Source organism: Jaculus jaculus, chromosome 19 (assembly GCF_020740685.1).
Source record: "Jaculus jaculus isolate mJacJac1 chromosome 19, mJacJac1.mat.Y.cur, whole genome shotgun sequence".
Classification (NCBI taxonomy): domain Eukaryota; kingdom Metazoa; phylum Chordata; class Mammalia; order Rodentia; family Dipodidae; genus Jaculus; species Jaculus jaculus.
Genome location: NC_059120.1, coordinates 22,703,403 through 22,730,699, shown reverse-complemented (window position 1 = coordinate 22,730,699; position 27,297 = coordinate 22,703,403). Strand labels below are relative to the sequence as shown.

The window sequence follows — 27,297 nt, the reverse complement described above, 5'->3', positions numbered from 1 at the left end:
ATCACCTACATTCCTCCCATGCCCCATATGGGTCTTCATTCCAAAGGCCCCTATGTAATGGGAGAAACCTACCGCCTTTTCCCTCTTACCAGCTTTTTAGGAAATCTTAATACATCACTCCTTAATTATTAAAAATTGAGATGTGCTGGGCATGGTAGCACACACTTTTAATCCCAGTACTTGGGAGGCAGGGGTAGAGAATCACTGTGAGTTCAAGGCCACCCTGAGACTCCATAGTGAATTCCAGGTCAGCCTGAGCTAGAGTGAGACCCTACCTCAAAAAAAAAAAAAAAAAAAAAAGAGAGAGAGAGAAAAGGGTGCATAGGCATGCCAGAATGAATTCCAGGCATGCATCATCTGTGTATCTGCCTTTACATGGGTACTGGGGAATTGAACCTGGGCTGACAGGCTTTGCAAGCAAGTGCCTATAACCACAAGCCATCTCTCCAGCCCTAGAAAGCCTAACTTCTGCCTCTGTATTTCTTCTTCCCAAGGATACCTTGGGACACCCAACAGTAAAAGACTTTGTGAACAGACAGCTAGGAGAAGAAGGTATTACTACGGAAGCCATACTAAACTTCTTCTCAAAGGGCCCCAGAGAGCGCCAGGCTGATGACACAACCACCTTTGATTGGAGGGACATATTTAACATCACAGACCGCTCCCTACGCTTGGTCAGTCAATACCTGGAGGTAAGGAGCTAAAAGCCACCTGAGGGCCACACCTGGCCCGTTGGCCAGTATCCCATGGGTAGAGCCAGAGATTCATTGGTCAGTCCAGTGGCATTGGGCTTAAGCTCTCATTCCCCTTGCCCCCCACTAACTCCTAAAGGAGCAAGAATTCCCATAGTTCCCTAACAGACCCTGTTTTCTAATATCTTGAGCACATATGAATGAACTTTTCTCTCACATCTTTCTCTGACTCCTCTGGCTGGCCCCACTTTCCTTTTAGCCCATATCCAGCCTCAACTCTCTCCCTCTTACCATTGCTCCAGTGACCATCTACTGGCCAGTGTCCACCAAACCTGGAGTCCTCAGGCTCATGGCTTGCTAGATACTCATACCCCCAAGTCCTACAGTCAACATGTCTAAAACCAAACTTGCGTCCTCCCTCCCCGGCAAACTCCTGTGTTTCCTGCCCCAGTTAATTTCCATAGCCTTTGCCCAGCTTCGGAAGCCAGGGACTTAAGGATGCTCATTTCTTTCCCGCCTTCACTCTCCCTGCAAGAGCCGCCACCTCCTGCGTGTCATTACTGTTCAAGCTTGGCTCCGTTCTCTCGCATGCATGCTTTGTCTCATCCTCCAACAATCCCATGAAGCCCTTGCTGTTATCTCTGCCAGTATGAAGATACCAAAGCCAAGGCCTAAGGAGGTTGACTCAGATCCCACAACCATTAGGAGAAGCAAACAAGATCCAAATCTGGGTGTTCCTGAATTCCGAGCCAGTTCTGCTGACCTCTTGTCCCCTGTCACGCCCAGTCATGAAGCTCTGTGGTCCTCTACCTCCCCAAAATCTCTCTCAGCTTTGCCTCTTGCTTTCTGGGCTCTGTGAGAGCTCAAGGTCTTGTCATGTCTGTACCAGCCTGTTCCAGCAGCTTCCTCTCTGAACCCAGTCTCTGGTGATTGAGGCAGTCCTCCACACAGACACCGGCATTGCATTCCAAACACACATCTGCCTGCATCACTCTCACGTTTAAAAATCTTCATGACTCAACCCCTAGGCATTTGGCCTGTTCCCCTCCACTGGTGGTGCCTCAGCTGCTGACAGCCCTCAGTTATCATCCTTCCAGCAAGAATTCCGCAGAAAGAGGGAACGCCTTTCCCACAGCATAAGCAATACTCCCAGAGGTCCCCTCTTGGTCAGGCTCTGTACCTGAGTGTTTGGGAGAGAGTAGAGCCCTGATCACATGCCCACCCTGGGGGATGTCACTATGATTAGGATCTCTTACGAAGTGAGGAAGACCCTGTCCTGAAAGAACAAACTTAGGTCCACGAAAGCCTGAAAGTGATTTTCTTTTTCCCACCATCTATCTACTCATTCTGAGCAGTTTTGTTTTCTTGGTGGTGCTGGGTGTGGAATCCAGGCCTCATACATGCTAGGCAAGTGCTCTTTCCCTGAGTTACATCTCCCCAGCCCTGGACCCATTCATTCTGCCAAACGCTATCGAATATCCCATCTGCTTTCACATAGGCTTAGACATTTTACTCCTCTTGTTCCCTGGCCCTGTCTTTGCACCTCTCAGACCCCTGACCAAGTTCAAGTAGACTGAGCTGTCAATATGTCAACCTTGGCTAAATGGCTGGACTCCATAGCACTGGTGCGCACACATTAGTCACTTTCAAATTCTCAAACTTCACACCCCAGAGATCATCTCTCACTAAAGGCCCATCACACTCAGTGGGCTGAGGCTGGGCCTCGTGTTATCTACAAACATTAGGAAGCTGAAGCAGGAGCGAGAGTTAAGCTGAGGACCTACTTCAGGAGCAAGCTCTAACATCCCATGCCGTGGGTCCTTAGAGCAGCTCGGGAGAGTGGGCCTGGCTCTGTGAGTTCTCCCTACTGCCCTGAAGCCACCAGTATTTTCCCAGCTTGTGTGACCCTCCTTCTGCAGAACCCTTGATGTCACAGCACACGCCCCCTTGGGGGCTTTCAGAAAGTCCCAGGCATGGCAGCAACAGCAATAAAGTTCAGCTAATTACCAAATAATTCTCAACTGTGTCCAAAGATAAGAACGACCTTGAGTATTTCTTACAAATCAGAACTGTGACCATCAAACCAGATTAACTCAGAGTTTCCACCCAAGTGCTTGGTAGCCCATGTATTTACAGATCTAGGGGCGTGCTGTTTCCATGCCCAGTTTCCCAGCTGATCCATTCCTCTTGTGTGCTGCCTCTGCCTGCAAGGCCCAAGTCCCTCTGTCTTATTCTCAGTGCAGGTAGGACCTGTGCATGAGTGTGGGGGTGAGAAAGCTCTTCCTTCATTCTTACAGAAAGGAGTTCAAGCCAGGTGTGGTGGCGCACGCCTTTAATCCCAGCACTCGGGAGGCAGAGGTAGGAGGATTGCCATGAGTTCAAGGCCACCCTGAGATGACAGAGTTAATTCCAGGTCAGCCTGGACCAGAGTACGACCCTACCTCGAAAAACTAAAAAAAAAGAAAGAAAGAAAGAAAGGAGTTCAGCAGGTCTCACAATGCTTGTGTAAGGTGATAAAAAGACTAATTCTTGTCTTGTATTGGACTTGATATTTGTATCATGAGATGAATTTTTTATGATTATTTTCTTTCTTTCATCCTTTCTTTCTTTCTTTCATTCTTTTGGCAGAGTCTCATGTAAACCAAGCTGGCCTCAAATTCCCTATGTAGCTGAGGCTGACCTTGAACCTTTGATCCTCCTGCTTCTGTATTGTGTGTGCTGGGGTTATAGACGTGAACTATCATGTCAGTTTATGTGGTGCTAGGAGGAGAACATACATAGCTTCCTGTGTGCTAAGCCAGCACTCTCCAACTGAGCCCTGAAAGGATTATTCCTTTTTTTTTTTTTTAAGGCATCTTATGTTTAACAAAGCCCCAGGCATCTAACAGATGCCTTATATATACCAATCACTTCAGTAGTTAAGGATTAAATCTCTGGATCTGGATCTAGACTTGTCTAGACTCAAATCTCTACTATGTGTGCCTCAGTTTCCACAACTGGGCAATGTGGATGTTAGCAGTACTTATTGAGAATTAAACAAGCTAACACATACAAAGCACTTTCATATAACAAACACTTAATAAATATTAAGTTTTAGTGAAAATGTAAAGACTCCTGAGCTGTGTCCACCAGGACATCTCCAGAGCCTCAAAATATTGGCCACTGTGGGCAAAGGCCCATGGCTCCCCTGGGGGCTATGAAGAGGCTTTTGACATTGGCAGAAGCCATGATGAAGTCTCTTATCTTCATGCCCTTGGGAGTAAGGAAGCAGGGCCCTAAGAAGTGGAGGGTGAGAGAGGTAAGAGAGGTAGGAGATACACAAGGATGGACAGAAGTCACAGCAATCTGCCCCAGATTGATTTTTCTGCTCTTTCTCTCCCCTCCCCACCGTGTGTGGTGTGTGTGTGTGTGTGTGTGTGTGTGTGTGTGTGTGTGTGTGTGTGTTCATGTCTGGACCATCTGGAGGAGCTTTGAAATTACCCACTCCATCCCCAGGGTCGTCAGTAGCACAGTCTGTGGTGTCTTGATGGGTTTTTCTAGGGCTCGGATGTTACTGCCTGTGGCTGATCAAGGCTGGCCGGGGCTCTTTTTCAATAACAAACTTGTACTAAAGATACTGGAACACTTCCTCCTTGGCCAGCCTATGTATAGAGCCTGCATCTCTGCCTCTCACTTCAGAAACTAAAAGGGAAACAAACACTTAAGGAAATTTAGAAAAATGAACTATATCACTCCAGTCAATATGGCACCTGATTGAGACATTGACTAATAGAAGCTCTGAGAACAAAGAGTCAATCTTTAAGGCTTTTGTCATTCTAGGAAGTGAGAGTGATTCAATAGGTTTTCTTCTCAATGACTAGACGGGCTAAATTCCCTTCCTTCCTGCTTAGGGTGAGGCCCCAGTTACGGAACACAAGCAACTTGGAGGACATCCATTCTCCTGATTCTGCCTTGTGGGGTCTTTGTAGACACTGATGTTACGCAGCTATTTGTAGGCCCTTCTGGCCTGTCCTGTGAGGGCACCTGAACTGGGATCTCAGCTTCTGGTCATCACTCTGAGAAAGTTGCCTCCCCACTCTTAAGACACGGTTTTCATATGTGTAAATCAACAGTACAAGGGACCCGGAGCACTCAGTACAGTCCCACCGTTTATTAGCCATGCCTATGTGGAAGTGATCTGCCCTCAGCTTCCTCAGCCGCGAGGGAGGGGAGGCAACGTCTCCTTCCCCATGGCTCTGGAGATGAGACAAGAAGGGGGTGACCCAAGGCTGGGCTCAATCCAGGGACATGCGTGCATAGCAGCCGTCACACTACATCATGGACCACAAGAGGAACGTACCTTCTCATCACACTTCACAGGCTGCATAGCCAGGCATGGAGGTGCACGCCTTTAATTCCAGCCCTTGGGAGGCAGAGGTAGGAGGATCGTTATGAGTTCGAGGCCACCCTGATACTACATGGTAAATTCCAGAACAGCCTGAGCTAGAGAGAGGTCCTACCTAGAAAAAAACAAAACAATGAGCTGGGCCTGGTGATGCACGCCTTTAATCCCAGCCCTTGGGAGGCAGAGGTAGGAGGATCGCTGTGAGTTACAGCCACACTGAGACTAACAAGTGAATTCCAGGTCAGCTAGAGTGAAATCCTACCTCAAAATAAAAGAAATAAAAAAAAACTGGGGCTGGAGAGATGGTTTAGCAGTTAAGCACTTGCCTGTGAAGCCTCAGGAACCCAGTTCGAGGCTCGATTCCCCGGTACCCATGTAAGCCAGATGCATAAGGTGGCACATGTATCTGGAGTTCATTTGCAGTGGCTGGAGGCTCTGGTGTGTCCATTCTCTCCCTCTCTCTCTCTCTCTCTCTCTGTTGTTCTCAAATAAATAAATACATAGCCTTCTTAAAAAAAAAAAAAAAACGGGGCTGGAGAGATGGCTTAGCGGTTAAGCGCTTGCCTGTGAAGCCGAAGGACCCCGGTTCGAGGCTCGGTTCCCCAGGTCCCACGTTAGCCAGATGCACAAGGGGGCGCACGCGTCTGGAGTTCGTTTGCAGTGGCTGGATGCCCTGGCGCGCCCATTCTCTCTCTCTCCCTCTATCTGTCTTTCTCTCTGTGTCTGTCGCTCTCAAATAAGTAAATAATAAATGAACAAAAAAAATATTTTAAAAAAAACCTGCATAAACATCACCCAAGGATTGTAAAGCCTTAGCGTCAAAGCTGGGTCCAGCCATTTCGGAAGCATAGAAAGACAGCTCTGGCCTCCATGCTGGACTTCAGTGGCAACAGCCCAAGCTAAGAATGTTTCTTATTCTCCTAAGTAAAGGTGTCTACAGTTCCCATAGGCGCTGTTTTTCTTCTGATCCCCTTTGCTTAGTAGAGAAGAATAGAGGGGGGGAAATGAAAGTCAGATCTCTTGGATAGAAAGAAGGCAGTGGATTAATGATATCTTGGGAGCTTTGCATCTCTCACAAGAGAAAGGCCATTTCCATACACCTTACCCTCACCCTTTCCTCCAGATCCAAGGACACTGAAGGCAAATGAGGCCTTGAATAGGTAAATATTTTATATTTATGGACATTTTTTGTCTCTATTCCCATATGTTCCACATATTTTGTTTTGTAGAAAGATACAACTAGGAAAAAAAAAGAAAAATAGAAGTAGGGGCCTGGGAGACGGTTTAGCTATTAAAAGCATTTGCTTACAAAGGCTGCCAATCCAGGTTCAATTCCCCAGCCACCCATGTAAAGATGGATGAGCATTTGTTTGCAACAGCGAGAGACCCTGGAACACCACCCATATGCAAATAAATACATCAGAATTTTAAAAAGAAAATAAAAACACTGTTGTAGTCAGCTTCATATTGCTGGCAGAAAACATCTAGCCAAGACCAGGTTGTGGAAGGAAAGGGTTTATTTTGGCTTACAGATTCAAGTGGAATCTCTTTGATGGCAGGAAAAAAAATGGCATGAGCAGAGAGTGGACATCACCTCCTGGCCAACATCAGGTGAACAATAGCAACAGGACACTGTGCCAAACGCTGGCAAGGGGAAGCTGGCTATGATAACTGTAAGCCCACTCTCAACAATACACTGCCTCCAGGAGGCATTAATTCCCAAATTGCCACCAGCTGGGGACCTAGTATTCTAAACACATAAATTTATGGGGGACACCTAAACCAAACTACCACAAACACATTAGAAAAGTTAACAAATTATTCCTGCAATTATCTATCCTTTTCTAAAACAATTATATTACTCCTCCTATTTCTTTGTGTAGCAAAAGGTTAGTCCTGACACAGTATTTACAGTTCCCAGTGGACTTTCATAGTATATTTAGATTTCACATCTTAAATTTCATATCAGGAAGCTGAATTCTTAATAGAAAAATAACTCTGATCAAAGCATAAAATTGTACTTTAACCAGTAACCACTACCTTTCTCCATGCTTTGAAGAAACATGCATTCATTAGCTGCTTCTCCTAGCCACTAACACCATCAGTACATGTACATAACTCTTTATTAATTGTATGGTAATTATCATCTTAAATTATCAGTAGCCAAATTTTTTGACTACTTTTCTTCTGTACTTTGAATACATCTGGCCACATTGTTCTCAGGGAACATATTTTTTTAAATATGTTTTATTTACTTAAGAGAGAGAAAGAGGCAGAGAGAGAGAATGGGTACACCAGGGCCTCCAGCCACTGCAGATGAACTCCAGATGCATGTGCCCCCTTATGCATCTAGCTTATGTGGGTCGAATTGGGATCCTTTGGCTTTGCAGGCAAATGCCTTAGCCACTAAGCCATCTATCCAGCCCCTCAGGGAACATAGTTTTTAGGCTAGCCTAAGATAAATACTGGCTGAATATCCTATTGCTTTCTTCTGTTAATTCTCTGGCCCCAGATTCTGTGTTAAGCAGCTGGGGAGATGGGTGGTGTGGTGGCTTGATCCAGACGTCCCCCATAAACTTAGGTGTTCTGAATGCTAGGTTCCCAGCTGATGGAGATTTGGGAATTAACACCTCCTAGAGGCAATGTATTGTTGAGGGCAGGCTTATGGGTGTTATAGCCTGTTTCTCCTTGCCAGTGTTTGGCACACTCTCCTGTTGCTGTTGTCCACCTTGTGTTGGCCAGGGGGTGGTGTCCACCATCTGCTTATTCCATCATTTTCTCCTGCCATCATGGAGCTTCCCCCTCGAGTCTGGAAGCCAAAATAAACTTGTTTTTCCCAAAAGCTGCTCTTGGTTAGGTGATTTCTGCCAGCAATGCAAACCTGACTGCAACAGCAAAGTTGGCCCCAGGAGTGGTGTCAATTGCTGCTAGACACCTGACTGTGTGGCTTTGGCCTTTTAGAGTTGATTTTCAAGAGGATTGAGGGAAGATTTGAAACTTTGGCCTAAGAGATGCCTTGCAGTTCTATAAATACAGCATGATGGATTATTCTGGGCAGAGTTGAAAGACCTCAATGCAGTAAGAACTATGGACTGTGAGGTTTGGCTTGTGAGGGTGAGAAAGAGCTTTGCCTGGACTGAGCTAGAGGCAGTTTGTGTGAAAGGCTTACTGTTATGCCCGTGTCCTGAGAAGTTGTGCCGGGTTGCTTTGTGTAGAAATAGACTGATGTGTGCAGAGGGATATGGCTCAGAAAAAAATGAAATCTTTGCACCAAAACTTCTGCCCGTTCAACTACAATTGTTTGAGACTGGGCCATTGAGACTGGGCCAGCTGACATGCTTTGGGACAACAGAAAGAATGCAGAGTCTTTTGAAAGAGCCTGAATGCTAAAGGAGTGTCTTATAACAAATTGACACCCCACCTGGTATTATGGAGTATAAGAAATGCAGGAATGGGCTGGAGGGCTTAGCATTTAAGGCATTTTCCTGCAAGGCCAAAGGACCCAAGTTCGATTTCTCAGGACCCACATTAGCCAGATGCACAAGGGGGTGCATGTGTCTGGAGTTCATTTGCAGTGGCTGGAGGCCCTGGAGCACCTATTTTCTCCCTCTCTCCCTTTTTATGTCAAATAAATAAAAATATTTAAATTTAAAAAAAAGAAATGCAGGAAAGAGAGGGTCATTGAATTTGCAACATGGTCTTGTGATTTGGAAACGGCCATGGGAAATGTGAAGCAGGTTTGCTGGATGCCTGCATGGAGACCCAATGGAGGCCTGAAGATGAACCGTGGATTGCAGTAAAGACCCAGAGGAGATGCTGGGACTACAAGACAGCTGCTAAGGAAAGCTGCTGGCCCCCAGTGAATTTTCCAGAACTGTGAGTAGCCTAGCTGGAGGGGCGGAATTGGAAGTCCAGAGACTTGTTGCTGGTTAAATTATTGGACTTGGAGATTTGTCACTGGCTAGAGTTGTTGATTTTGGAGCTACCAAGTATTGATTGAATATTTCTTTGCTATGCCCAATGCCATCTTTTGCAGTATGAATGTTTATTCTGTGCCATTATGGGTTTTTTGGGAGGACTTTTTGGTATTATGGCTCAATTAAAAGACCTTGGATTATGGGGATGTTTGAATATCATTGGGATTGAGAAATATTATGAGGACTTTTAAAGTTGGACTGAATGCATTGCATTTTACATCATGGATGGTTATCAGTTTATGGGATCCAGGGGTGAAATGTGGTGGCTTGATTCAGGTGTCCCCCATAAACTTAGGTGTTCTGAATGCTAGGTTCCCAGCTGATGGAGATTTGGAAATTAATGCCTCCTGGAGGCAGTGTGTTGTTGGGGGCAGGTTTATGGGTGTTATAGCTTGTTTCCCCATGCCAGTGTTTGGCATACTCTCCTGTTGCTATTGTCCTCCTTGTATTGGCCAGGGGGTGATGCCATCATTTTCCTCTGGCATCATGGAGCTTCCTCCTTGTGCCTGTAAGCCAAAATAAACCTTTTTTTTTCCCCACAAGCTGCTCGTGGTCAGGTGATTTCTGCCAGCAGTGTGAACCTGACTGTAACAGGTGGGGTAGGAGTTGTAGTGCCAAGCAGAGCAGAGAAGTCTATACCAGGAGAGCTGTAGCATTTCAAGAGCCATGAACCTGAACATCTCACAGACAACGACCTCTTGGTATGACTCTTCAGTCTCTCAGAAACCTAGAATTGGACTATGAAAAAGAAATGCAGGCAGGTGGGCTGACGTCATGCCTAGAGGGAAAGGCAGACTTCCATGGGCCCAGCGGGTCCAGGCTCTGTTGAACACTTTCACATGTCATGACATGCAGTGCTCCTATCTACTTAGTAGGCATAATTATATGTTTTTTTTTCTCTTTTTGCATGTGGATGTGTGTGGTGTGCATGCATTTGTATGCGTGTTCTTTTATGTCATTGGTCAACATTAGGTATCTTCCTGTATTGCTTTTCCAACTTTTAAATAATATTTTACTTACTTGTTGGAGAGAGTGAGAGAAGAGAAAGAAAGAGAGGCAGGAAGAGGCAGATAGAGAGAATGGCCATGCCAGGGCTCCAGCTGCTGCAAACAACCTCCAGAAATGTGTGCCCCTTATACATCTGGCTTACATGCATCCTGGGGACTTGAACCTGGATCCGTAGGCTTCATGGGAAAGCACCTTAACCACTAAGGTATCTCTCTAGCCCCCCAACTTATTTTTCAAAATATTTTTATTTTCTTGCAAGTAGAAAGAGAGGAGGGGAAGAGAATAGGAGCACCAGTGCTTTTTGTCACTGCAAATGAACTCTAGATGCAAGTGCCATCTTTACGCATTTGGCTTTACATGGGCACTGGGGAATTGAACTTGGGCCATTGTAGCAGACAGCTTCAGGTTCGCTGAGATGAACTTCCAGACCAGGCACAGTTTTGGAGGAAGGGATATTTATTGAAGCCTACAGATCTAGGGGAAGTTTCATAAATGGCAGAAGAAGTTGGCCTGCCTTCACAGGACCAGGCGGAGAGAGAAAGCACCAGTCAAAAAGCCAAAAGCCACACAGCACAGCACACTTCAGGAACTCCTGCTAGGCACACTTTGCATATCTTTAGATTGAAATCTGAAACCCACCACCACACCTTAAGATCACCCAGTGACATTGCCTCCAGCCAGGTGGCTACAGATGCAAGCTACAAACAAATAAACAACTGAATATATTGGGGGCCATCTATTCTGTTCAAACCATCAAGCTTTGCAGGCACGCACCTTTAACCACTAAACTAGATCTTTAGCTCCAGCTTATTTTTATGAAATAGGATCTCTTACTGAACATAGAATTCACCAATTCAGCTAGACAAGCCTACCAGTGAACCCCAGAGATCCTCTTGTCTCTGCCTCCTCAGCTCTGGGATTACAAAACACTGTCCCCATGCCCAGTATTTTACACGTGCATGTGCTTGCACAGCAAGCATTTTGCTCACTGAGCCATCTCCATAGCTACTAATTATTGTCCTTTTATAGAATTGGAAACAAAACCCATTAAAGGCTTCACTGTCCCATGTACCTCAGTGGTTAAGTGAGGACTCTGGATTTCTAATCCAGATCTATCTTATTCTAATTGCCAAGTTCTTTCTCCTGTAATATATAAGGCACATTCACAGGGGTGCTATTAGCACTTCAGTCCAATAAAAGTAGCAATCATTCTGTAATATTAAGACTAATGAGTTCGTCTTTTCTGCTTAAATATAGCTAGATCAGAGAAGGAACCCAAGAAAGTTCGAGTTCATTGCTTCATTGAGTTGTTTACAAGTACATACATCCGATAAATAAATGTTAACCCCTGATTCTCCAGAAACTCATACTCTCCTGGGTGAGACAAGCATAGTGACTTTTATCTCAAGGAACTAATAGGACAGGAAGTCATTCAGAAGGAGCAGAAATTCATGTGCAAATCCAAACCATCACAAGTCCTTCAAGGGCTGTCAGATCTTCCTCCAAACTACCTCAGATGACCTCTGTTTACAGAGGCCTGTACTGGGTTCCCTAGCAGCTCACCAAGCCTCCAGGCTCTTACTGCTTTTGTTAAGCACCAAAATTCCCCACAGGGAGATCTTTCTAAAACCCAAGCTCACCATGACGTGTGGCCTACAGCACCTCCAACTCCTCATTGCTGTAAAGATAAAATTCTTCACACTGGGGGACTGCCTGAGGCCTCTCTGTTTGGACAGCTCCACCTTGCCCTCCTTTCTCTGAGCCACTGGTGGGTGACACCCGCCCACAACCCCACTTCAGCATTCTCAGCCTATGTTCCAGACACCGTATTCTCTCTGCTGAGGCGCAGCCTTGATTTGTCCATACACTTCCCCACTTTCATTGACCTGGACACTTCAAGAGCCGCAATGCCATCTTTTCTTTCTTTTTGGGTCCTCAACTCATCTGAAGAACCACTGTGGCATAAAGTTGATAGCCATAAATGCCAGATTTAAGCTGACAATAACATTTATGCTGGGCCTGAATGGTTTTAAATTCAGTGTCAGGTGGAAGGAAGAATGTACACAGGACAGAAGGATATGAATCTGCTGGTCAAGTTCAAGTGAGGCAGGTGCTCTGGGAGGAGGATGGCTGTCACATCAGAGAGAAGCAATAGTGTCTGCGGCTGTCCAGCCTGGCTTGTAGGTTCTTTACCCTGCCACGTGTGCACTCTAGGACTGGGACAACATGTTTGTTCCACTGGCTGATACGTGAGAATTACCTGAGTGACCATTCAGGTGGCATTCCCTAGTGTGTCAGAACTGAGTGCTCATAACACAGCAGCCGGATGGGTCAGTGCACGGCCCTGTGGCTTGTCAAATATTTCCAATATAGTAGCCCTCACCTCCCAGAGTTATTGGAATGATGCAATGAATGGGAAATTAAAGTGCCCCAAAGTCATCAGCCAAGTGCTGGCAGCTTCTGTGAAATCAGCTTGGTGGCCAGCGTGACCTGAGGCCTTGCCCACTGGGAGTCTTCATGCTCCAATGTGGCCCTTTTCAATTTGTTTGGTTACTGAACTTTTTATTTAGTTTTGACTTTCCTTTTTACTGCTGTGCATTTCCTGTCCCTTTGTTTTGTCCTGGTGGCGTGTTTCCTGACTCTGTGGGTGAGTGTTTCAGATATCTGTATGCAGAGTCCAAGATGCATGATAAAATTTATTACAGGGCCTTTCGGTCTAATTCACCATCCCAACCAACCCAAGCAGCCTAAAGCGATTTTCTTCAGTGGGTCTTTTTTTCCATGTACTTGGAAATAAAACTTGAATGTAGCCGTTTAGATCTGCCAGAAAATTAACTCTGGGATGTTTTCCCATACCCGTTGGCATTTTTCAAAAGGAGCCCCAGGCATCTGCATTAGCACCACAGGACCACGGGAAGCCTCCACTGGTCGCTTTGTCCTCTGCCTGAGTTTGGAGTTCCAAATGAGGGGCAGGATTAGGGAGCCACATCGCTGAGCCACAATGCCTTCCTTATTTCCTAAAGCCTCACTCCTGAAGCCTCTGGTTTTGTGGTCAAAACATGGCTGGCTGCATAGATACAGTTTCAGCAGTGTGCCAGGCCCCACTGATGCCCAAGTTCAAACGAAGAGAGTCGTTGTTACCCAGCTAACAGATAATTCCATGGATCTGTAACTTAATGTGCTTGAACTGGAGACCAGGAGGAGGTCACAGCTGAAGATGGGACCCTGCTGCTCCTGTGGCTTCTCCTCCAAGGTGGTGTTTTGCTTAGCTGTGTCAACAAATGACTGTCCTCTTCAGAGGTCCCGGACACAGCTGCCTGCGCTGGAGGGAGCTCCAACCTCTCCCTTCCGCCAGGGTGAACTGCTTCCTGCTATGTGCCCCAAAAAATAACAGGGACAGAACCGTGGTCCTGTGTGGACTTCACATGGTGGTGGCCCTGCCCCTGGAGTCCTCCTACAGCAGGTAGGAACTGCAAGGGACTAGGAAATCCCATTATGTGTTGGCTTGCTGCTTTGTTGAATGTCAAAGGATATCACAATGATTCTTGCTGCGATCTGAACTCTGGCTGCAACATTTGGCAGAGGCTACATCTGCAGCCAAAAGATACTGACTTCAGGGCTGGAGTGATGGCTTAAGCGCTTGCCTGTAAAGCCTAAGGACCCCGGTTTGAGGCTCGATTCCCCAGGACCCACGTTAGCCAGATGCGTCTGGAGTTCGTTTGCAGTGGCTGGAAGCCCTGGCACGCGCATTCTCTCTCTCCCTCACTCTCTGACTCTTTCTCTCTCTGTCACTCTCAAATAAACAAAAAGAGTTTTTTAAAAAGATACTGACTTCTTAGGCGCTTTACCCAGTAGTGCTGCTGGGTTTATGTTGAGCCCTTCACTCTAGCCAGTCTCATTTACCTGCCTAACCTGTATGATGGCAGGTTCTTTCTGTGTGGAGCCAGATAGCTTCCAGAGACTTCATGGCCTCAGCCTCGTTAGACTGCACCGGGTTACAGGGGTTACAAGGGATAAGCGCCTCACCCCCACCAAGTGCTTCCAGTCCCGGGCCTCTGTTCCGCGTGCCGCCGCGCAGCCCTTCTCGCGCGCTCGCGCACGTACCGCGCGGACACACGCGCCCCTCCGCCAAGCTTTCACCGGATCAGCGCAATTTCCAGTGGGGAATGAGGTCACTAGCTCCGAGGGTGACGGCCTCGCTGTGAGAATACTAGGCGGCATTGTGAGTGACCCCTCAGGGGAGGACCCAGGGGCTGCTGACGCAAGTCCACAGCGGCTTCCAGAGCCGCTGCGTCTTGACCTTGTCCAATAAGCTTGGTGAGAAGGACATTTCATGTCTGATTTTATAAAACTGTCCTCTAGGGGCTGGAGAGATGGCTTAGTGGTTAAGCACTTGCCTGTGAAGCCCAAGGACCCCTGTTCAAGGCTCAGTTCCCCAGATACACAAGGGGGTGCCACATGTCTGGAGTTCCTATGCAGTGGCTAGAGGCCCCGGCGCACCCATTCTCTCTCTCTCTCCCTCCCTCCCTCCCTCTCTACCTCTTTCTCACTCTGTCTGTCTGTCCCTCTCAAATAAAGAAATAAAAATAAACAAGAAAAAAAGCTGTCCTCTACATAGAGTTGTCCCATCTGCATCTACCAGCCAGTAAGCACCAATGGGTTAGGACCACCACCCTCCACGGCCATGGCCCAGGGGCTTTGGCTTCTGTCCGGGGCATTGTTCTGACCAGATGGAGTGCCCTGGATCGCGGAGGACAGGGTGTGTTCCCAGGCAGATTTTTTTTTTTAATTTTTATTTATTTATTTATTTGTGAGCGTCAGACACAGAGAGAGAGACAGATAGAGGGAGAGAGAGAATGGGCGCGCCAGGGCTTCCAGCCTCTGCAAACGAACTCCAGACGCGTGCGCCCCCTTGTGCATCTGGCTAACGTGGGACCTGGGGAACCGAGCCTCGAACCGGGGTCCTTAGGCTTCACAGGCAAGCGCTTAACCGCTAAGCCATCTCTCCAGCCCCAGATTTTTTTTTTTTTTTTAATCTTATATCCCTAAACAACTGTCATGAAGGAAAAGTAACTTGGCAAGAACTTAAAAGTCACTTGACTCTGTCTGTATGCAAACTAGTTTACAAAATCAACAATAAAATGGTATTTATGAAGTCCTCATTTTCATACTGTAGTCATGGAAAACAAGACTTCCCAAAGGAAGTTACCTTATTGTGCCTGTAAATGAACTTCATGTAGTTGTGTGAAGATGCAATGGGTTAATGCGAGTAAAGGCATTGGACCAGTTTGGGGGACAAAGTCTTCAGTACACCTCAGGGCTGGTTGGTTGTTTCTGTTTTGGTTTTCCCACACTAGGGACCAACCCAGGGCTTTGAACATGTGAGGCAAGCATTCTACCACTGAGCTACATTTTCAGCCCAGTAACATGTTTTATTCCTTTTAAAAAAAAAAAAAAATTGGGCTGGAGAGATGGCTTAGCGGTTAAGCACTTGCCTATGAAGCCTAAGGACCCCGGTTTGAGGCTTGGCTCCCCAGGTCCCATGTTAGCCAGATGCACAAGGGGGCGCACACATCTGGAGTTCGTTTGCAGAGGCTGGAAGCCCTGGCGTGCCCATTCTCTCTCTCTCCCTCTATCTGTCTTTCTCTCTGTGTCTGTCGCTCTCAAATAAATAAGTAAAAATTTTTAAAAAAAATTAAAAATTTTAGCTGAGCCTGGTGGCACTGCTTTTAATCTCAGCATGCAGGAGGCAGAGGTAGGAGGATCACTGTGAATTTAAGGCCAGCCTGGGACTCCAGAGTGAGTTCCAGGTCAGCTTGGGCTAGAGTGAGACCTACCTTGAAAACACCCCCCACACTTGGGTCCATCTGTTTTATTGTTATTTGTGTGTGTGCACGCGCGTGTGCCATAGTGCATGTGTGGAGGTTAGAAGGCAAATTTTGAGATGTCTGTGCCCCACCTTCTTTGAAACAGTCTCTTTTTTAAAAATTTATTTATTTATTTACTTATTAGTGAGACAGAGAGAAAGTGAGAATGGGTACGCCAGGTCCTCCAGCCACTTCAAACAACTCCAGACGCATGCAGCCCTTGTGCATCTGGCTTACATAGGTATTGGGGAGTTGAACCGAGATCCTTTGGCTTTGCAGGCAAGTGCCTTAACCGCTAAGCCATCTCTCCAGCCCTTGAAATAGTCTCTTGCTGCGGCAGCTAAACTTCCAGACTGCAAGCATCAGACTTTCTGCCCCTCCCCCAAGCTTCGGAGTCTCCTGGCTCCGCCTCCCATCAGTTTAGGTGTGCTGAGATCACAGATGAACCACTGCCTTGCATGGCGCTTCACGGAGAGCTGGGGAGCCGACCCAGGCCAGCAGGCTTTGTAAGCAAACCCTTTTCTCTTTAAATTTTTTTTGTTATTTTTATTTATTTATTTGAGAGTGACATACAGAGAGAGAAAGAGGCAGAGAGAGAGAGAGAGAGAGAGAGAGAGAGAGAGAGAGAGAATGGGCTCACCAGGGCCTCCAGCCACTGCAAATGAGCTCCAGATGCATGTGCCCCCTTGTGCATCTGGCTAACGTGGGTCCTGGGGAATTAAGCCTCGAACCAGGGTCCTTAGGCTTCATAGGCAAACGCTTTACCGCTAAGCCATCTCTCCAGCCCAACAAACCCTTTTCTTACAGTGAGGAACTTACTAAAGTCTTTACAGACACCACCTCACGGGGTCCGTAGAGCAAACCTCTAGTTTTCAGCGAAGGCAGCAGGAGCCACACTAACGGAACAGCAATGTGGCATTCTGTCCAGCACCGGGCCACGCCACTTCCCACGGTGGAGAAGAAAGCGGGTCAGATGTTTCTGAATTAAACTGAACTTTGGAGTTTCGTGTCTTCAGAAGTGTGAGTGTCCATCTAGGAGAACACACCAGGAAACTTGGCTATGAGTCAGCTGCCTGATCAGCAGGCAGGATGGAGCCCACGTCATCATAAGAGTCAACAATATCACCACAAACATCGGCGCTTAATACAGTATATATTTCCCCCCAAGACAAGAGACTTCAAAGAGAACGGGCTACATAGGTCTGGAAGTCACATTATTTAACATACAACTGCTTATAACATCCTTTTTAATCTCAAGTTATACTCTCTTTAGCATTACTGCAAAAAAAAAAATTGCTATGAATTTCTGCTAGTTTTTCATGTGATTCTGGAGTACACAGAATTATGTTCAACACCCAGGAATAAGTCCAGCCACACTTGCAGCATTCCAGCTTCTTAAATTTCTATCAGCTAAGTTCAGAAAAGACTCGATCACTCCCTATCATGAGATGATACCATTCCAGAGACCACAGCGAGCTGAACATGGCCCAACCTCAAGGAGCTTACTGTCTCTAGAGCTGTGCTCACCAACACAGTGACCAGCACCCCACAGGACAATTTTAGTTGAGCCACAGCTCCGGACGCATCAACCACATTCCTGGCACTCGTTAGTCACGTGTGATTACTGGCTGCTGTTTTGGACAAGAGAGATGCAGCACAATTGCACCGTTGCAGAAAGGCTGCTCTGCGGCAGGAGAGCATCTTCAGGAAAGCTGCCTGGCTGTGGCTGCGCTGTGACTTACTCCTCAGGAACAAGGGAGAACACTGCTACCCACGGTTGACATGGAGACCATGGACACAGGTTCTGTTTTGGACTTATGTTGACCTTACACAAGACCCCTTTCTCCTCTGGTCCCAGTTTCTTTCTTTTCTTTGCTTTTTAAAGTAGGGTTTCACTGTAGCCCAGGCTGTTCTGGAATCCACTCCGTAGTCTCAGGGTGGCCTCTAACTCATGGTGATCTTCCTACCTCTGCCTCTTGAGTGCTGGGATTAAAGGCGTGTGTCACCACGCCCGACTTCTGGTTTCTTTATCTACAAAGCAAGGACATCAGACCACAAGACTTCTAGGACTCTTTCTATCCAAATGCCTTGTGATGCTCAGTGAATTGGTAGAACATTCTATACATGTATCAATGTGAATTGCTTAGGACAACTTTTATCTCCCCAATAATTTTGTTTTCATTTTAGAGATTTAATTTAAAGTTGACCCTCAATTGGAAATACTCTCTAGATACATTTTTGAGACATACATAGATAGATAGATAGATAGATAGATAGATAGATAGATAGATAGATAGATAGATAGATATAGCTTTATAGGATATATTATATAGCCTATATGTAATTCCACACAAGTGTATAATCTATAATGGTCACATCAGGCTAATAAGGATTCCCGGGCCTAGAGAGATGGCTCCTCAGGTAAAAGTGTTCACTGCACAGGCATGAGGACTTGAGTTCCATCCCTAGCACCCTCATGAAAAGCCAGGCATAGCTGCATATATCTGCAACCCTGGCACTAACAGGGTGCTGAGACCGGATCATCACTGGGGCTCCTTGGTCAGCCAGATGAACTGAAAAACAGTGAACACCAGGTTCAATGAGAAACTCTATCTCAGGGACATAAGGGGGTGGAGAGACAGAGATGGACACACAACATCCTCCTCTGGCCCTCGCGTGCACATCTTTACACGTGTGTCTATACACACACATACACACACACACACACATGCACATATGGCATTTCTACCTCCTCAACCACTGATTTGTTGCTGTAGCATAGGGTTTTGCTTTCTTCTAGTCATTTTGAGCTATATCACGGGATGTTTTCACCAATAATTGCCCTACTGTGCTGGTCAGAGTTTAGGCGAGCCCTCTGCTCAGTTCGGTGCCTCTTACTGAAGTTCTTTCTGTACCCACTTCCCATTGCACTTCCCAGTTTCTAGTGAGCACTATTCCATTCGGTTCTTCTCCAAGACTGTCTTACTAGGTTCCCCAGTGAGTGAGAAAATGGCACATTTGTCTTTCTGTGTCCAGTTCATTTCACCTAAGTCTTTTTGCAGTTCTAACCTTGACCAACGGCGGAGATCATCTTATTACTCATCTTTGTAGAACATTGAGGCCTCCCTGAAGCAAACACATGTGTGTTTGCTCCAGCAGTTCTGTTCTGAAGCCTCTTTGCCCACGCAGCAGCAGCCAATCCCATCTCTCCAAAGCAGTGTTGTCAGCTTAAATACCAACCACACAAGGTGGGCGGGCCTGTCGTCTCTAGCTGTGGTGAGAGTCTATGTATTAGACACGACACACACACGCACACACACACATACTTCTGTAAATATTACATCTGTCTGGAAGAAATTAACATTATGAGTGTGTGATATACTATAATACATCTTGTTTAAAGGCTGACCAATGTTAATATTTCATTTTTTATTTTTATTTATGTATTTATTAGAGAGAGAGAGAGAGAATGGTCATGATAAGGCCTCTAGCCACTGCAAAGGAACTCCAGATGCATGCATCACCATGTACATCTATCTGGCTTACATGGATTCCGGGCAATCGAACCTGGGTCCTTAGGCTTCCCAGACAAGCACCTTAACTGCTAAGCCATCTTCCCAGCACCTTTTCTATTTTTTAAAATAACTTTATTTATTTATAAGTGTAAACAGAAAAAGAGAATGAGCACATCAGGGCCTCCTGCTACTGAAAATGAACTCCAGACATATGTGCCACTTTGTGCATCTGGCTTTACGTGGGTACTGGGGAATTGAACTTAGGCCTTCAGGCTTTGTAAGTAAACACCATATCTGCTGAGCCATCTCTCTAGCCTCTTTACCCCATAAGTCATACTTCTTCTGATGAGAACCCTAAAGTGGCTCCTTATGGCTTTGTTGTTATTATTATTGTTGTTGTTTCAAGGTAAAGTCTTGCTCTAGCCAAGGCTGACCTGGAATTCACTATGTAGCTTTAGAGTGGCCTCAAACTCATGGTGATCCTCCTACCTCTGCCAAGTGCTAGGATTAAAGGCATGCACCATCACGTCTGGCTATGACTTTTTTAAATTATCAACATATTTCATATGGCTACATCATGTATTGGTACCCTCTTTTACCTCCTCCCTGCCCCTGTTCTGTTGGGGACACTCCTCAGTGGGGTTGCAGGTATTCCCTATGGGATTGTGGTTTATGCATTGTAGGGGCAGCAGTTATTTTTTTTGTGGGGGGAGGGAATGCCTCTGGGCATGATGTCTCAACCTGTGGCTCTTACAATCTTTCCACCCCCACTTCTACAAAATTCCCTGAGCCATGGTGGGTGAATTTAAGTCTACTTCAGTGATGAGCTCTTAGGAACCTCTGGATCTCTGCTTTGGTTGGTGTTGAGTATTTTCAGCGTCTTTATTTTCAGCGTCTTTTTAAGGTTGGCCCAGTGTTTTCCTAGTCTAGAACTGAAAGTCCTATGTCCTGAGACCCCTCTCAGTTGGTCAGTGACACTACAGTCCAGCAGGGCAAGTGACCTGGTCCCCATCACTCACCGCAGTCTGTCCTCCCCCCCCCTACTCTGCACCTTGTCATTACCTGAGGACCCTGAGGACCCTTTAACAAGTGCTGAGACTTCCCCCCTCCCTCCAGCATTGTTTTAAAGCTTCCCAGCGGCCCAAAAGCCCAGGGGAGGATGGAAAGCATTGTTCTGTTGCAGGTCCCCAAGCTGAATGCCGCTCCTTGTGCCCCAACTGACTTCTTTGCTCCATTCCTGTTCATCCTGCCACTGCCCGGGACTCCTCCACAGAGGGACTCCTCCACAGAGGGACTCCTCCACAGAGGGACTCCTCCACAGAGGCCGGCCCGACCCTGGGCTTTCAAGTCTTTGCTTTCCTCCAACCCACGCTGTAATTGAGGGCTTACACCAATCCCTCCCTCCCTGGGTTTGAGTTTGTTTCAGGAAGAGATTTTATCTTTTCTCCTTGTACCCGTGGAGCCAGGCAAGCTCTGGCACGTTGTGTAGTCTTGGTAAATATGTGTGGGACAAATTAATCAAGACAAGACCATCTGACCTCTTGTGAGTTCCAGTCTAAGAAGGAATCGTGGACACAAAAACGCCAGTATATTGTAGGAGCAAGTAGTTAAGAGCACACATACACATGCACGCACCCACATGCACACACACACACACACACGCACGCACACACACACACACACAGATGCCAGTACAATATAAATGCTTCAGCAAGCCCATGCAAGTAGTTGACCTCTCCTACTCAAAAAGATGTTCCTCTTTTGGAGGTAATGAGTTTTCTCCCCCCTCTTGCAAGAGGAGAAAAGAGACATGCTGGAGAAATTCCTCCTCACTGTCATTTCTTATCATAACGTTGTAAATGAAAATGATTTCTCCGATGGAATCATCGCGGCTGTCCATTCCCTTCCTATCTCCCAGTTCTCCCGTCAGCTGGCTCGCCTGTGTGTTTGGAGAGAGGCAAGGAAGGTTCAACACCAGGAACGTTTCTCTTTCTCTTTAAAGCTCTTTTATCCTCCGCCTTTCTGATCTTCAGAACAGCTTGCGTCCCGTCCCGTGATCCCACTCCCTCCCTTCCCTGCGCTGGGGAGTGAGAGCCCACAGTATTGGCGTCATTCTGGGGACTTGCATATTTGCACTGCCTTGAGCAGCTTGCCTGCACTGTCCTTGCTGACCGCAGGGATAAGAGTCCACCAGCATCTCCAGGGCCCTCGTGACATGTAGGCACATGAAGAAATTAACACCAGACCCTAGAGTTAAACAAATATTGGATTTATAGGTCTCCTTGTGTGGGATTCGCCCCTGGGCAGCAGGGCCTTTTTGTACGTAGTCAGTTCTCAAACTCTCTCTCTCCACCTCTCTGATCACCTGTAGTGCCTGGTCCTGGATAAGTTTGAAAGCTACGATGATGAAGTTCAGCTCACCCAACGAGCCTTGTCTCTCCTGGAGGAAAATAGGTTCTGGGCTGGCGTGGTGTTCCCCGACATGTACCCCTGGACCAGCTCCACACCCCGCCACGTGAAGTACAAGATCCGGATGGACATAGATGTGGTGGAGAAAACGAACAAGATCAAAGACAGGTGATGGTTCAGACAGGGCAAGCTGGCTTTCTCCAGAGTTCCAGGTGAATTACATTTGGTTCAGAGGTGGGACAGAGCGCAGACTCAAGCTGCGTACCAACGGAACAAAGCAGGGAGGAAATGTGACTTGCACAGCTCCATGTGGAAGAAAGCAATTAGAGTCACATTGTGAGTCATAGTCAACACTGCAGTGAACACTGTGACTCAAAAGGTAGAGGCCAGGTGTGGTGCACAGGCCTTTAATCCCAGCACTTGGGAGACAGAGGTAGGAGGATCACTGTGAGTTCAAGGCCACCCTGAGACCACAGAGTGAATTCCAGGTCAGCCTTGAGCTAGAGAGCCTACCTCAAAAAAACAGAAAAAAAGAATGTAGAATTGGATATTTGGGAACTTTGGTGTGTCCAACCTTCTGGCATTGTGATACAATGTTGTCATCTACAAAGTTCACACTCAAGAATAGCACCATTGAGAGCCCGGCGTGGTGACGCACGCCTTTAATCCCAGCACTTGGGAGGCTGAAGTAGGAGGATCACTGTGAGTTCAAGGCCACCCTGAGACTACAAAGTGAATTTCAGGTCAGCTTGAGCTGGAGTGAGAAAGTGAGACCCTACCTCAGGAAAAAAAAAAAAAAATAGCACAATTAGTTACAGTATAATAAATTGCAAAAATAAAAAAAAAATCTTTTTTTTTTTAGTGTCCATTTGGATTTTTGTTACTTTTTAAAAAATTTTTTAAAATTTTTATTAACATTTTCCATGATTATAAAAAAATATCCCATGGTAATTCCCTCCCTCCCCACCCCCACACTTTCCCCTTTGAAATTCCATTCTCCATCATATTACCTCCCCATCTCAATCATTCTACTTACATATATACAATATCAACCTATTAAGTACCCTCCTCCCTTCCTTTCTCTTCCCTTTGTGTCTCCTTTTTAACTTACTGGCCTCTGCTACTAAGTATTTTCATTCTCACACAGAAGCCCAGTTATCTGTAGCTAGGATCCACATATGAGAGAGAACATGTGGTGCTTAAAAAAAAAAAAATCTGATAATGGAGCTGGGGGAAGGCCAGTTGGTGATGTGCTTGCCACACAAGCACGAGGAGGGCTCATGCCTATAATCCTGGCACTGGGAAGGCATAGATAGGAGGAGCCTAGGGCTCGTTCAGTGTGAGACTGTCTCAAATATGAGATGGAGAGCAGTTGAGGAAGATTTCTTTTTTTTTTTTTAATTTTTTATATATTTATTTGAGAGCAACAGACACAGAGAGAAAGACAGATAGAGGGAGAGAGAGAGAATGGGCACGCCAGGGCTTCCAGCCTCTGCAAACAAACTCCAGACACATGCGCCCCCTTGTGCATCTGGCTAACGTGGGACCTGGGGAACCAAGCCTCGAACCGGGGTCCTTAGGCTTCACAGGCAAGCACTTAACCGCTAAGCCATCTCTCCAGCCCTTGAGGAAGATTTCTGATAACCTCAGTCATCCACACGCACATGCATGTGCACCTGCATCTCATGATGTTTTAAATAAATTTACCACTTTGTGTTAAGCAGCATTCACAGTTATCCTGGGCACGGTTTCCAGAGAGTGAGTCCCAGGTCACCTTAAGCTTGCGAAGTGGGGGAGCTGCACATTCCGCTCACTTGCTTTGACCCTCTGGCCTTTGCCTTCTCAGGTACTGGGATTCTGGTCCCAGGGCAGATCCTGTGGAAGATCTCCGGTACATCTGGGGAGGCTTCGCCTACCTGCAGGACATGGTCGAACTGGGGATCACAAGGAGTCAGGCACAGGCGGGAGCTCCAGTTGGCGTCTACCTCCAGCAGATGCCTTACCCCTGCTTTGTGGATGATTCGTGAGTTCCAGACTTCCCTGAGAATCTGTAGAGCACTAAGGTGCTGGGGGATGGGGAGGGCTCTCGAGATTTCATGGTCTCAGGACAGAACCCCAGGGGTTGGGATCAGACTTGAGAGAATAGGGTTCTGACTGAGGAAGCATCTGCTGGTCCCACACTCCTGGCAGGGACAGAGGGAAAAGTGAAGTGACAGGGAGGTGGCAAAGAGCTGGTGTTGGAGACCCCAGGGGAAGCTGCCGAGGGAAGCAATGGGATGACGGTTGGGGGAGGGACAAAGGCTATTAGATTTTCCAGTGCAGAGTATGTTTGGTATGTGGAAGGGTTCTGGTCAGAATGTTTGCCCAGTGATTGCCAAATCAGCACATTTAGGCTGCATGGCAAGTAGGTCTGGCTCCTAGGAGCCTCACAATAATACAGCTCCTTCCCTAATTAACATTCCTATGATGTGTGCTCCATGAAAAGGTAGTGGAATGTGTTGGATGGGCTCTGGCCTCCTTCCCTGATCACCCCCAGCCCCAAGCCTGCCCATCTCCTGGCCAGTAGCATGCTAAGCAAGTTGCCTGCTGTTTTGCTGAAAACAGATTTGGGGATGGTAGAAAAAAAAACAGACTTGGGGACAGGGCTGGAGAGATGGCTTAGTGGTTAAGGCACTTGCCTGCAAAACCAAAGGATCCTGGTTCGACCCTCCAGGACCCACATAAGCACAAGGGGGCACATGCATCTGGAGTTCCTTTGCAGTGGCTGGAGGCCCTGGCATGCCCATTCTCTCTCCCTCTTTCTCCCAAATAAATAAATAAAATATATTTTTTTAAAAAAGAAAAAGCGGGGCAGAGAGGGAGAAGTGTTGAGAAGGTTCATTTGCCATGGCAGACGGGGGTCAGAAAGATTCCCAGCCCTACAGTTGGCATAGGAATTCAACTCGGGGGGGGGGGGGGGGGGGGGCTGGGAAAGTCACCATAGCTTATGAATGTGTCTGTGGGTTCAGGAAACAGAACCATGCAGCAGCCTGAAGAAAGCTGCTCGCCTCTGCGGAAGAGGAAAGAGATAAGAGTGGCTATCCTGTAGTTAGTGTGGATTTGGATAAGAGGTAGAGATGAGAAGTAGAGCCAAGGGCAAAATCCCAGGTCCAGTTTCAGGGTCAGAATCGGAGTGGCTGGCTGGAAGAGAAAAGAGGGGGTGTGGGGAGGCAGTCGGAATTGAGGTCATTTAGTGTGGGAGAGCCCTCTGGTGGCTTACCCTAGAAGTGCATGCCTTTCGATTGGTTTTCTCCCCTGGGGCCGTTTTGAGTGAAACCTCCTACTCTGGCCGTGGGCCCTTCCGCTGTAACAACACTCAGCAGTTTCCATAGATGATAGAGAATCTCTAGGGCTTTACAAGTGCATCACGCACAGGGGAAAGCCTGAAAGGTTTGCCACAATGTAATTCCATTGTGCCCAATCTATCCTACTTGTGGAGACCGTATTCAGAGATCTACTCCACTTTAGCATGGCTGGTGGGATGAGTGGATCTATCTAGATCTAGATGTATATATCGACCAATGATCTATTCCAATCACAACCTGTAACATCAAGTCGACAGTCTTTCCCACAAGACCTTACAGAGAAGGTCTATACTGAGTGACACAGACTTTATGATTTGTATTCACACATTTTATTTAAGGAACATTCCAGTATCTGGAAAGGGACTATCTTGCTGGAAAGAAAAAGTGATTCCCCAGGCTAATGCAGACTTTATTAAAATATGGCAGCCCACTGAATGTGCCATGGAGATTTTTTTTTTTTTCTGATTTCTGCTCCTGGCATTTGAATTTTGTTCTCAACTCACCCATTCACTGAACACTGACGTATCTCTACCCGGTACAGAGTCGGTCGCTCTGCTCTCCCCCCTTGTTTAGTTTCATGATCATCTTGAACCGCTGCTTCCCGGTCTTCATGGTGCTATCATGGATCTACTCTGTCTCCATGACCGTTAAGGGCATCGTCTTGGAAAAGGAGTTGAGGCTGAAGGAGACCCTGAAAAATCAGGGCGTCTCTAACGCGGTGATTTGGTGTACCTGGTTCCTGGACAGCTTCTCTATCATGTCCATGAGCATCTTTCTCCTGACCATATTCATTATGGTAAGTCAGCTGCGCCCACATTTTGAAAAATGGTTTCATTCCTCCTGTTAATGGACTTATTCCTGGCTTAGTCATCTGAGCAACAGGATGATGACATCTAGGCCTTTCATATACGGTAGAGGTTGGAAGTCAGAGGTCACTTAGAGAGATAGCCTCTCCCAAGGAGCCACCGTGTCATGACATCTTCCCATCTCCCACTTCCTGCCCAGGGGAGTCACTGTCTGCAGAGAGCTCCCAGCCCACTGAGGACCATGTGAAGAGGCTTCTATTAGCAAAGCCTAGCATGGAGTGGTTGTGTGTTCAAAAAGGTCTTCTCTTTCCAAACACAGAACTGAGTTCTGGGAGCATCTACTGGGACTGTCACCCCAAAATCTGGCTAGTACTGAAATGTGGAAAGCCCTTTCAGAGGTCTTAGGGGAAGAAATCTAGACTATTTATTAACCATCCTCATGGCCAGACCATTCCTGGCTTCACCAAGAAACATTCTGTGACCTGAAAAGCCTCCAAGACCTCTGTTTTAAAGGATGGAATTTCGAGTCCCTCCTTTCTCAGTGATAAGGAGGTTTTACAGCCAGAGTGCATCATTCCACCTTCTGCAGACCAGCAACTCCCTTGCAAACTCAAGTTGGAAATAAAACCACACTTCCCAATACACTGATGTCCTACATTTTTAGCTCCTCCACACTAGAGGTCCTTTTATACTTACTGAAAGTGCATATGTTTGATGGTCTTTGATGTGTCATCTTTAGACACCAGGTTCTGGAGACTTCTGACACAAATTCCTTGTTCCTATCATCCTATTAAGTGCCACTGTGCACTAGACAATACACAGAGGCCCACAGACCAGGGGAGGGTCTTCTATCCCATGATGGACCATACCTGGTGGCTATCTGATACAAGACTCTATATCCTATCCAACCAGGACATATCCATTTGACCCAAGTCCCACTATTTATTTTTACTAAGGTGTCAATATCCCCAACCTGAATTATTATTATTATTATTTTTACTTTTACACTCTGATCCAGTAAGCTGTAAAGTCAACCAAACCCCACAATAGAGTCTTATCAAAGGCAATGTTGAGATAGAGGCCTTTCTGCTCAGACCTCACTCTGTGTAGTGGGGCCTGATGTTTACAAGAGGCACCAAAGCCCCACAAAGGTGGAGGAGAAATTGAGGCCTTTATCCCTGACCAGGAGCCCTGTGTCCACCTCCTCCCGCAGTCTACTGCTTCCCCCAGCAGTGCAGCCTCAGAATAAAAGGAGTCAATATGTAAACATCTGACAGAATAGCTCAAGGCTTTGC

General features: G+C 46.7%; 1 protein-coding gene across 1 annotated transcript in view; it reads left to right on the top strand.

Moving 5' to 3' along the window:
- The window catches only part of Abca4 (ATP binding cassette subfamily A member 4), a 124,033-nt gene that overhangs the window by 5,995 nt on the left and 90,741 nt on the right, over window positions 1–27,297 (top strand). Inside the window, exons 5-8 of the mRNA XM_004663937.2 lie at window positions 495–692; window positions 21,815–22,020; window positions 23,699–23,875; window positions 25,770–25,992. Of these exons, the coding sequence (XP_004663994.2) occupies window positions 495–692; window positions 21,815–22,020; window positions 23,699–23,875; window positions 25,770–25,992 (804 nt within the window). The remainder of the gene's footprint in view (window positions 1–494; window positions 693–21,814; window positions 22,021–23,698; window positions 23,876–25,769; window positions 25,993–27,297) is intronic.